Source organism: Natrix helvetica, assembly GCF_964273705.1.
Source record: "Natrix helvetica genome assembly, chromosome: 2".
In the NCBI taxonomy this organism is placed as follows: domain Eukaryota; kingdom Metazoa; phylum Chordata; class Lepidosauria; order Squamata; family Natricidae; genus Natrix; species Natrix helvetica.
The window spans coordinates 39395652-39408795 of NC_138552.1; the positions used below are offsets into that span (position 1 = coordinate 39395652).

A 13144-nucleotide genomic window follows, 5' to 3' on the forward strand; every position below is an offset into this window, starting at 1 on the left:
GATGAGCTTACTTCATATTAAATCAATTCTATCACTAATTGCAACTATAAATAGGAAAGGCTAAAAACCAATTCAAGATAAAAATGGGTGACAACTACAAATAGTGATAAAATAACCTCCCATGAAAGTTGAATTCAATCTATCTGTACCATTGGTGGGTTCTGGCCGATGTTACTGCCAGTTCGCTTGTGTGTGCACTTTGCGTGCACTTGCGCAGTTCAATAAAAAGTGTTCTGCACATGTGCAGAACTAAAAAAAAAGATGGCGGTGGTGACTGGAAAACCGCTTCAGAGGCATGTACAACCTGGGTCGCAGAACAGGCAGTGACCCAGGCCGGCATGCCACTACCGGTTCGGCCAAACTGGGCCGAAATGGTAGGAACTCACCTCTTATGTGTAGGTCACCAAATTCAGGAAGGTGTCGCAATAGTTATTCATGGTGAGAGTAAACATGAATCCATGTTCAGAATGTTTATGACTGAAAATATTGACATTATTTGAACTGGGAATCTTGTACCTGATCCTAAAGTAGGTGAATTATCAATTGTACCCAAATTGCAAGGCTTTTTCATCACTGTTAAATTGTTGGGCTGGCATCTTGAAAGTTATGTAATCTTTGTTCAGCATTATTGACTGAAACATCCCCAACAATAAAAACAGAATTTTTGGAAACAGAATTATCTACAATAACTGAATCAAGTGTTACAACTATTTTGGGAAGCTTTTTTCTTAAAAATCTATCCATCATCGTCATCACCATTATCTATCTTACTTCAAAACAGTTACATTTAAGCCATGTATTTGGCTTATATTGTATTTGGCACCATCTTTTACTGATTCTAAGTCAACTTTTTGACCTATGTCAACTTTCTTAAGTATTTGGCTAGCCACATTTTCAGTTTAGGGCATATTCTTTGCCACTTCTCATTTTTTTTCCTATACCCTTAAATTGCTGGAGCCCATTACCATGAAAGATCCTTCTAAATGTTTATTCATAATCAAACCTTAATCAAAGCTCGTCCAGAACATTGTATGTAACATATATTTACATATATGTTACATATAACATATGTTACATATGTTATATTCTTCAGAACATATGTAACATTTTTACAGTGAGAAACAACTCAAATATTTTTAGAGCAAAATTTCAAATTAGAGTGGTTTAAAAAGTTTTACATTCCCATGTAAAGTAGACAATAAAGCATATTAGCAGCTTGATAATAACTCTAAAACAGAAATAATCTTATTCATGGAGACCCATTTTTAATTCACACTTTATTATTTTCCATTTCTGTTTTGACCTGGAAAACTAGATCTGATTTCAGGCGATGACTGCTCCCTTACAATCCTCCTGAAGTTGTTCTGATTCTCAATCATTTCTTTCTAGATATCAACATGCCACACCATTTATAATGAGGCCAGCATTCCCTATGTTGCACTGAATCTCCAGAGTTTAGTCTGTACATCCATAGGCCCTATAGCTTAAATTGTCAAAATGTAAGCTATACGAAGCAGAGAAACTGCATGACATTTATCCTGCCTGTCACTTCTGCATAAATAAATGTATTGGCTTGCTTCATACAGGATGATCCTCGGTTGCTGAAGCCAGAACTGAAAAACAGCTGCATTGTGCTATAGCCTCAAAGCTTTGCACAGCCAATCATAAGCTTTAGGATTTGAATGGATGTACATAAATATGTTAAGAGGTAGCGTTTCATAGAAATCAAAGCAATGGGGAGGCATCTATCTGGGGAGGTAAGCTACTTTTTATGTTGTCTAAGTTGCCGCTGATCTCTTTTTTTGCATCACTGTGTTTTAATAATCCATCATTACCATATTCTTGTGATATGGAGGTTTACTTATGATGGGCTTTAGATCTTATTTATTATAGAGTAGGCAGATATCTATCAGAGAGCCTAATTGCTTACTTGCTGTATTTAACATTCATGCATTTTGATTTTAGTAACCATTGCTTCTTTGACAAAAAAAAAATAAATCACAGAAATGTGGTACTGCAGTTCTAACCTAAAAAGCACTGCAGTATATTAAAAAATTGTAACCCTGCAGCAAAGTTAGCTAATCAGTTTTATAAATGTAGCAAACATTAACCTTTTGATTACAGCATCACAATTGTTCATTGAATTTCTTTTACTCACCGTGGACGTGAATTATTCTATCATGCTCCAGCGTGAAGTTAGCAGCATGATGCTCAACCCAGCAGATAAAAATCAGCACCAGAAAAAGTAGACTCTTCATCTTTTATAGTCAAGAATCTTCTTCACTGCAAAAAACATCAGATGACAAAGAAGCTGTTGGCATCTGGAAATCTTATTAGCTTTATACAGTTTCTCTGAGTTCCATCCTTCTCTTGTTATTGCTCATTGTTTTGTGCTTGTAAAATGACAGAGCCACATAATTAAGAAATCTTATTAGGAATGTCCTCTTTGTCAGGAAGTTGGCTCTACAATTAATTGGCAACCAAATGACATGTACTGTTGGGTAACTCTGCCCGTTAAGAGAGTAATTGTCATTTACAAACCATAAAAAATAAGTAAAGATTGTGATTCTTAAAGGTTAAGTGGACTCCGGTTTAAGTATTCAGAACTATTCTGTTTGTATCCATTAAACAAAAGCATACTGTAACTTGGCACAGAATATAAATACTGTTTTGCATCTCGTGACTGTTTTTGCACCTTAGTTAATTTAGCATGGAAGTGCAAGTTCTTCAACTGATCTGAGAAGCAGACTGCAGAGGCATGCTGTCTTACAGAGGCATACTCACCATTTCATAGATTAGTCTGCAGAGAAAATGTTGAAAACCTACATAAAACAGGTTAGAGTTGCGGGTTCCACTACTGCAGCTGCCCTGATTTGTATTCATTTCTATTTAAAATGCTGAGTCATGAAATTATTGTGTCAGTTAGTGTCCCTGCAGTCAGCAGAGCTGCTGAGAGCTGCAGGATAATTATCTGCAGAGGAACAATTAAGAAAATGAAGGCCTGGGATCCATAGGAAGGGATATAATTCAAGATTTCCTGGGCAGAAGATTCAGTTTGGCATTTCCTTTTTAATCAGAAACATTTTCTGCTTATGTATTCTACCCAGATATATATATTAGCTAAATCCATGACTTGCTTTTTGCACAGAGTGGTGGTATAAAAGTACATCATGACCTCTGGCACTGAGCTAAGTCACTGAGCTAACATTGTGAGGAATATCATTGTTCTGACAGTATGTTTTTGCTCATCTCAGAATGAAATTGTAGATTAAGGTCAGGAAGTTTTGTTTTTCTATGCATTTCTCTGTGTGTATATGTATTCCATATCCCCGTGATGGCGAACCTATGGCACGCGTGCCACAAGCGGCACGCGGAGCCGTTTGTCAGGGCACCCGAGGCGCTGCCCTGTCAGCTGGCCAGCGCGCATGCGCACGCTGGCCAGCTGAGTTCACCTTTTTAAAAGCTATTTTTCGCCTTCCCCAGGCTCCAGAGGCTTTATAGGAGCCTAGGGAGGGCGAAAAGAGACTCCCCGCCCCCCCGGAGGCTTCAGGGACCATCCCTGAAGCCTTCGGAATGCTTAAATCAACCCTCCGAGCAAACCGGAAGTGACTTCCGGTTTGCTCGGAGGGTCGTTTTAAGTGTTCTGAAGGCTTCAGGGACCGTCCGAGGCTTCCCTGATGCCTTCGGAGCGCTTAAAACCACCCTCCGAGCAAACTGGAAGTCACTTCTGGTTTGCTCGGAGGGTGGTTTTAAGTGCTCCGAAGGCTTCAGGGACCGTCCGAGGCTTCCCTGATGCCTTCGGAGTGCTTAAAACGACCCTCTTCCGGTTTGCTCAGAGGGTGGTTTTAAGCGCTCCGAAGGCTTTAGGGACCGTCCGAGGCCTCCCTGATGCCTTCGGAGCACTTAAAACCACCCTCCGAGCAACCCGGAAGTCACTTCCGGTTTGCTCGGAGGGTGGTTTTAAGCGCTCCGAAGGCTTCAGGGAAGCCTCCGGACAGTCCCTGAAGCCTCCGGAGGGCCTCCGGGGGGTCGGGGGAGGCTCTTTTCGCCCTCCCCAGGCTCCTATAAAGCCCCTGGAGCCTGGGAAGGGCAAAAAAATGTAAAAATGGGGGGGGGTCGCGCATTGTGCGCGCATGCGCACTGTGGGGGTCGCACGTTGCATTATGGGTGCGGCACGCCCACACTCGACCCCCCTGCGCTCCCCCCACTTGTGGCACGCGAGCCAAAAAAGGTTCGCCATCACTGCCATATCCTGTTGACTTTTGGCAACTACTTGGACAAATCCCTGCATCGCAAGATTTTGGAAGTGGTTTGTCATCTTCATAGGGCCAAGAGAGAGGAACCTAGCTGGTTATGCCCATGGGAGGATTAGAACTCCTGGTCCTCAGTTTTTAGCCTAGTATCTTAACCACTACATTAAACTGGCTCTCAAGATTAGGGTGAGATAGTTCAAAATCAAATTTATCTAGTGTGGAACTAAACATTAGATGTTTATCCACTAAATGCACTTATCTACAATGGCTCGAGAGAAAATGGAGACCAAATAGCTTATTCAATAAAACCCTTTCTATGACTATTTATCTTGAGCAAAGCTGTTATGTATTATACAGCCAGGCACAGAATAAACTGCATGTGGGAATCCTCATACATGGAGGCATGTACAGAGAAGTGTATAACCGTATTCCCTATGTCAGTGTTCTTCAAACTTGCATTCTCCAAATGTCTCCTCAACTCCCAGTATTTTCAGCAATGGCACTGTGATGACTGAAGCATTCTGAAAGTTGAAGTCCATGCCCACTTGGGAAAAGATAATTCAGCACAACTGATTCATAAATGTGTGGTTTACTATGCAAAGCATAGTAAAATAAGCCTTGTCTTCGCAATGCATTGTGATCTTCCATGAACATAGCCTTCTAATGTACAGAAAATGAAAATATTTAATACATTTAAAATTGAGGACAGCAGAAGACAGCATTTATTTGGTCTTTTTGAAATTAGATATTTTTTGTTTTTATAATTTCCACATTGTTTCATCATTTTTTCAGTCATTCATCCTTAGTTTCCAAATAGCCTGAATAATCTATAGTTGTTCATAGGTATCTTTCTCTATTAGATAACTGAAAAAAGTGATGAAACTGCACTAAAGGGAAAAATATAAAGTTCAAGGGGAAAAAATAACAATAGTGCCAAAAAGTCTTCTGGGTTTTGAACCAACCAGATTCTGATTCCAAGACAAGTATTATACACATTGAGTTGTTACAGCATTCATAGGAAAGATATTACAGAGTATGGGAAACATTGATTCATTTGCAGAGATGTTCCTGATTCTGCATATTAAAACTGCTCAGGTTAGCCTACATCAGGGGTGTCCAAACTTGGCAACTTTAAGACTTGTGGACTTTAACTTCCAGAATTCCCCAGCCAGCTCTGCTGGCTGGGGAATTCTGGGAGTTGAAGTCCACAAGTCTTAAAGTTGCCAAGTTTGGACACCCCTGGCCTACATCAAGGTCAAGTATTTTCTTCAAACCCCAGCAATGCTTGAGGCAACAGAATATGGAACAAGTTTACTTCAGAAGTGAAGCATAAAAACATGTCCTAAAGCAGGGCAATATTTCCACTTTTGCCTTCCAAAACTTTTTGAGACAAGGAAATTTGATAATCTAGACAAGCTTTCAGGAGTCAGGTCTTGCTTGAACTCTGAAGTTGGAGCAATCAAATGGGTGTAGGCACTTATCATTGCAGGGGGGAAAAACCGTAAGCTTTATTTTGGTTTCATTTAGAGATCATAATATTCTTGTTATATTAAAACCCATAACACATTCATAGAACAACACAACCCTGACATTTGCCTTTAAAAAGGAGATGTTTAAATATCAGATTAGTACTAGTTTGTTTTAGATAGCGCAGTTCATATTTATTATTCCCCATTTTCAACTGATTGTAAGCTTGGGGAATTGAAACAGAACTGGAAAAACATGTTGTGGCACACTTCAAAGTACCCCTTTTTAGAGCTCTGATTCACTGTCCCCTTCAAGAGAAGCTTGTTTTCAGAATTTGTACATTAGTGTAATTGGTTGCACTTTGCCAACAGACACACTATTTGAAAGACTTCTCAGTTTCCATTACAGTCGCAGGTTTTTGTGCCAAGAATATACATGAAGTTCTGGAACATCATAAAAAGTAAGTCTCGTGAATCTAATAAAACATACTGATTTGAATAAATTTCTTCTTGTTTACTAGAAATTGAACTGATTATGGGTAGGAAATGTAGAGATGTACAAAACCATTTATTTCTTTATATTTGCCATTCCTTGCTTTCTAAAACCAATGTTAAGAATGACTCAAAGTTTTCTCTTTCCAAATAATTTGCTACAAGGGAAGAATTTGTTTTTCAACTGAAAAAAAACAGTTCTACAAGTAGATTTATTGCTAGCTGGTGATTTCCAATGATCAGTTAACATGCACAAATATTACTGCTAGTGCAATAACATACTTTTAATTTAACATTTGTACAGCTACCCATTTTGAAACCAACTCTCTGCAGCTTATAGCAATAAAACAATATAAAACCAACAACGAATTAAAAACAGAAATATCTGGTGTTGTCAACCATACTTTCTGAACCTTGTCCCTTTCCAATTCCCATTCCCTACATTTGTGGGAAAAGCCAGGTCTTGAATGGTTTCTAGAAGGATAAAAGAGTAGGGGGCTTGTCCATAGAACACAGGCTGCATGGTTAACAAAGGGTACACTGTGAAACATACATTTGAAAGTATTTACTACAAGTTTTTCTGATAAATTTAAGTTAATATATTTTCTTTTTAAAAAAGTTAACATGGGATGTTTTTCCATCAAAGACATGATCTGGCTCTTGGGTTTCAGCTGAAGATGTGGGTGTACAGTTTACTGGGGCTAAGATCACTGACATCAATGGGAGAAGGTGTCAAAAAGGCAAGATAGTAACCATGGCAAATATAAGTGAATTTCAACCCCTTTGTACATGGACAAAGGGTGGGGCTTGGAGATCACTCACTGACTGCCATCTTGGCATTTTTTAAATCCCTTATTCCACTATGGAAGCTGATGTTTCCAATGCATATTAACATTCTCCTCTTCTCCTCTTCAGTCTTTGAAGAACCAGCCTCTTTTGCTACTGTTTCATGTACTAAAATATCATGGAGCCATTCATGCATACGGAATATTCAGTGTAACTACTCAGATAATAAATGATTTGTGAGACAAAAATAAAATGTTTTATGATTGCAAGAATTATGTCATTTTAAAAAAAATTGGGCCGTATACAGCACCCCGCAGAAAACAACAACTAGCTAACCTTGTCCCTAATCAGAAATGAAGCATGGTTAGGCATAGGGTTTAGCCATTCACCTCTTCCCCTTTGATGTTTTTGTAAGGCAAGAACAGATGACTGTTGCTCTGTTTTCCCCACTTCCCATCAGAAATGTAACCTCGAAGTGTATTTTTCTGCTGTGAATTTAAAATGTTTTTTCCACTTAAATTGACTATTTGTTTTGGATGGCGTACTTCACTTTGCTATAGTTAATCCCAACAATTTATATCGTATTTCACAAAAGGATAAATGCCACCATACTTAAAGGATTAACTTAGTGAAGCTTTCTACAGTTTTAATTATTTTTTCTCTTTTCTGTTCACTACCCATATTTCCCAGGATACTTCTTTCTTTATTACGTAACTGCAATAATGCATCTCTTCATCAGTCTTCCAGTCACTTGAAATGGAAGGATTTCATGTGAATACATTAAGTTACTCAAAAAATGATGAAACAATATACTACTGGACTGACCAAAGACCCCAAAAAAGCCCAAGGAAAAGTAGATAGCTCTGGGGAAAGAAAAAATAGTAATAAATATTTTTTCAGGTCTTTACCAGCAACCTTTTGTTTTCAAGACAAGTGTTTATAATTTTTGCACTATTGTAGCATTACTATTAGAGGTAGCTCCTGAAGACCTTTAAGGCAGTTGTAAAGGAGTTTTATTTTAAAACTGTTATTTTGTTTTTGTGCAACTGCATGTTGATGCTTTAACTCTGTATATAGATAAAACAATTCAATTTAATGAATTAAATTGTCTGTGTGGCATACATGACAGAGGTGGGTTGCTGCCGGTTCGGCCCAGATCAGGCGAACCGGTAGTAGCAGTGGCAGGAGACTCCGCCCACCTGCCTGGATGCTTCTGCACATGTGCAGAAGTGTTGCGTGTGCACGCGGGGACACACACACATGAACTGGTAGTAAAAAAAATGAACAACCCACCCCTGATACATAATGTATATATACAGTACACCCATATATCTGGTAAGCCTTGCCAACTTGATGGAAGATGATTGGCAATTTCTTTCTTAGAACAGAAAGTTAAGACAGCTAAGAAACAGGGTAACATTCTAATAGGAAGGCTGTTTCAGTCTGGACAGAATTATTTTAAGATGGTTTAAAGATCAAGGAGGCAGAAATACAGGGCAGGAAGAATTTAAGGGCTTTAATAGCTAGACAAGAGAATACAAAGGGTTCTTAGTTACTGGACACTCCCCAAATACTCCTGAAGAAGGCAATGGCAAACAACAACAATCCATATTGTTGTAAAGAAAACTACATGTGCAGTATCCATTAAGTCACTGAGGCTCAAGCTAAAGTTGAAGGAGGCTTACTTACTGAATAATTTTAAACTATGTAATTTGGAACATATAATAAAGAGAAAGAATCCCTGTTATCATAGTCCAATAGAGGCAGACTAAGAACAATAATTGCTTATAGTTATACATTTTAAGTTTATTCTTATATTAAAAATGAAAATGGTCCTGCTTTAAAAATCATGATTCCATATCCAACCTGGTTACCCATCCCATAAAATTTCATATGATGGGGGAAAACAGAGGATTTCTTGAGAACTAGTTTGGTTTCTTTCTTATTTACCTACTTACTTAAAGATATTCATATATCTTTCCAGTCCAGAACTCTGAGTGTAAGATCAAACATTGAAATAAGTTCAGTGACAAAACAACTATAGGAAACATTAGTGCTTTGAGCACTAATTGCAACTTATTGTTGCATAGATTTACTAATTTATTTGTAATTGTTGTTTTTCAAAAAATAAAATAAAAGTCTGTTATCTTATATTTAAAAATAATTGCAAATAAATATTAATGATTAGTGCACAAATAGACAGAGATAGTCCATTGTCCTCATAGCGTTTCATTCTTTACATATGTATAGAGAGAGATAGCATACTCTATCTAAAGAGATAATGAATGCTTTGAAAAAACAAATTTTTGCAGATCTGCCTTTTTTTAAAACATGAGGGGCATGGACTAAGCATTTTCTTCCCAGCTGCAGCACAAGAAGCACTGTGCTCTGAAAACATGGATTCTGCTAGACCTGCATTAAAACAACAACAACAAAAAAAAACAGTGACCATAAAATCCTTTTTCACCATAAATAGTTGAACACTGAGTAAGATGGAATGGGCTTCAGCAAATGAATCTTTTTCAGCACTCCTTTTTCACTTTTATCAGTCTGCTGTTCTTCACAGATCCAATCTGCAGCTGTAGGGAATAAGGTTGGATAAAGGACATTTATTCCTTCCCTTCTCCAACAGTTTTGCTGACATTCCTCTTTTTAGGAAATTTGGGGAAACATCTAACAGCTTCTTTGGGAAACAGCTTCATCTGGAATTGCAAGGAGAGAAATATGCATATCCTAGGATACCAAACTCTGTGAAAGGACAGTGTGCATGTGGAAGTGGAAGATATCAGAAGGAGATAAGTATGTGTATGCGTGGAGTGGAACATTACATTCAATTCATGTAGTAGCCAACAAATTATGGAATTGAGAAATCATCTGTTGGACTAAGGAATATGAAAACAGTACATTATATCTCTCAATCGCTATAAAATGTTACATATGACATTGCTGTACTGGGGGGGAAATGGAAAATGAAGCAATTAAAAGAGGATACATATAAAGAAAACAGGTAGGTTTTCATGCTAGTGTTCTAAAAATGTAAGATTATTATAGGATATAGTCAGTGGTGAAATTCAATTTTTTTTACTACCAGTTCTGTGGGTGTGGCTTGGTGGGCATGGCAGGGGAAGGACACTGCAAAATCCCCATTCCCACCCCACTCCTGGGAGAAGAATATTGTGAAATCTTCATTCCCATCCCACTCTGGGGCCAGCCAGAGGTGGTATTTGTCGGTTCTCCGAACTACTCAAAATTTCCACTACTGATTCTCCAGAACCTGTCAGAACCTGCTGAACTTTACCCCTGGGTATAGTATATCAAATAAAATTTCAATTTATGAACTCATACTCTTTCCAATGCTATAGCAGTTCATTTGGAACTTTACCAGGCTGTGTTTTATCAAATAAATGTTGTTGCTGGAACAACTTCAAGCAATCTTTATGTTACTCTGGGAAGTACTAGAAATAAAAATGGATTAGTTATACTATTAAACACTACGATAAGTTTGCAATTTTTCTGAGCACCAGTTTGGGACCTTGGTTCTTCTTTTTTTTTTTTTTGGTCTGAGCTTGTTCACATCTCTATTATACCTATTTTTCATCTTCCTTGTCTTTGATAGAATGATAACATTCTCTTTTTCATATATTTTGCATCTTCAAGTAAGGTGACCAACCGTCCTCCTTTAGGGAGGACAGTCCTTCTTTTGTAAGTTCTGTCCTCCCTCGAAAAGTGTCCTCCTACACGTCCTCCTTTTTGATATTTGAAGGCTAATCTGTTGCGCGTTATGTGACGTATTTTATTAAACAGTTTTTAATGGTGTTTTTTTTACTTCATCGCAAGTATATTGAACAGATATTGAATCTTGTGTTGAATTTTTATCTAAAGAAATGCTAGACATTAAACTAGACGACAATTGTCTCTTTGAAGAAATTAGAAGACTGAATGTATATTTAAATTCTGAAAAATTAATAAAATGGGAAAATCAACATGTTGAAATTGATAAAAGATGGGTGGATATTTTCAGCCATTTAAAAAATGAACATATTCCATGTGAACATTTATTTATACTTGTTCAATTTACGTTGTGCTGCCCTGGAACTAATGCAGCAGTTGAAACTCTCTAATGAGAGTTTTTTTCAATTGCCAATGATTTTTCGACAAGTGAGAAATCGAGATTGAATGTTGATACTCTAGCTGCAGCACTTGCCGTAAAATTCAATATGAAGGATATTTCTTGTTCAGATATTTCCAATATATTGTTAGAAGATGATACATTGACAAAAATATTAATTCAATGGAAAAGTACTCATTTAAATAGTAATTAACAGGCATGTAAGCATAATTACAATATAAAATGTTGCAAATGTTTTTATTATGCATATATCATATTTTAGTGTATTATTGTTGCAATGAATAAAATATTTCTTTTATTTACAATATATTTTTTCCAATTTATTTGTCCTCCTTTTCATTGTAAAAAAGTTGGTCACCTTAGCATTTTGGACAATAGAACGTGTTTTGTCCTCCTTTTCATTGTAAAAAAGTTGGTCACCTTACTTCAAGGCAACTAAGGACTGTGATTTTACCCAGAGTTCACATGTGTAATAGATTTCATGGTTACTAACTTTAATTAAAAAGTGGAGGTTTTACACTGCATTATTCATTGAAGAGTTTTATCCATTTTTCTTTTGCAACAACAAGAGTGTGTAAAGAATCTGTCTTTATACATATATATGTGCAAATCAAAACCAAGATTCTCTGCATTTGTAGTTAATGTGGCAGTTTTGTTTTCATTTGATAGCACCATAATCTTATAAATGAGAAAATTTCATTATAACACTGAGAAAATGTCTAAGAAAAGGTAATGGTGGCGTAGACTTTATGTTATCATAAAATTCCACAATAGACAATAACTTATGGAGCAGAAAAAAATGGCTGCCATGAAGAAGAGGGATAAAATTATTTTCCAAAGCACCAGAAGGCAAGACAAGAAGAAATGAATGGAAACTAATCAAGGAGGGAAGCAACCTGGAATTAAGGAGAAATTTCCGAAGAGTGAGAACAATTAATCAGTGAAACCACTTGCCTTTAGAAGTTGTGGATGCTCCATCACTAGAGACTTTTAAAAGAGATTGGACAGCTGAAATGGTATAGGGTTTCCTGCTTAAGCAGGGGGTTGGACTAGAGGACCTCCAAGGTCCCTTCCAGATCTGTTATTCAATTAATCGTCAAAGCTGTATGCATTTAAAAATATTTTGCATGAATCTAAGCAAAATATGATAATCCCAGGAACTGTGGTTAAATTTGCAGATAGTTGAGCAGAAGTTTGTTCATGTAAACATTATGAAGCTCAAACTGATTTTTCCAGAAATGTTTTCATGAACGTAAAATTTTGTACTGAAATCTGGCCCTTTTCTTTTCATTTAAATTCTTTAAATTTAAACAATTGCATAGAATATATGATCTGTAATGCCAAGAAACTAATATTTTTCTTCCTTAAAACATTTCTACCTTATTCAGCATCTAAATGAAATAAAAGTAAAAAAAGGGAATTGAGGTTTCAGACAGTTTTTCTAAAATAATGCAATCTTTGCACAGATGTAAACCCATGATATTCAGTGGGAAGTAAGACATACAAATAAGTGTGTGAAGAAAAATGCTTAGTAGAGTTTATAATGTGTATTTTGTATAGCAATGTTAGTGCTTTGGCCCTATTTAAATATCCCTTGCAAATAATATATATCTTCTTACAAATGCTTATTCTTTTCAGTTTAGATTTCTTGTCATATAATGCATATCTCTTGATAGACATGTCATAAGGAATGTAGGTTAAAATATTTCAATCAATTTATCTATTGCTATAATGGTTATTTGATTGCAATCTTGTTTATAATTGTATTTAGTGAAGTAGTCTCACCACTGGGAATATTTAAAATGACAGATAGAAAGATGCTTCCAATCTTTTCTTCCTATGAAATTCCAGCTAGATAGTGTACAACAATCCATAAGAGAATTGTTTATAAATTGAACAACATTATCTAGTGCTAAATATTGACTTTATGCCCAGGGAGTTACATCAGAAATAGGTAGATGATCATTTGGGATATACTAATAGAATCATGCTTTTCAACTATCAGCAAGGATGCCTTG

At 36.7% G+C, this 13144-nt stretch overlaps 1 protein-coding gene across 1 annotated transcript in view; it reads right to left on the minus strand.

Annotated features, from left to right (window-relative positions):
- The window catches only part of HAPLN1 (hyaluronan and proteoglycan link protein 1), a 64968-nt gene that overhangs the window by 13307 nt on the left and 38517 nt on the right, over positions 1-13144 (minus strand). Inside the window, exon 2 of the mRNA XM_081943351.1 lies at positions 2159-2283. Within this exon, the coding sequence (XP_081799477.1) occupies positions 2159-2258 (100 nt within the window). The 5' untranslated portion in view covers positions 2259-2283. The remainder of the gene's footprint in view (positions 1-2158; positions 2284-13144) is intronic.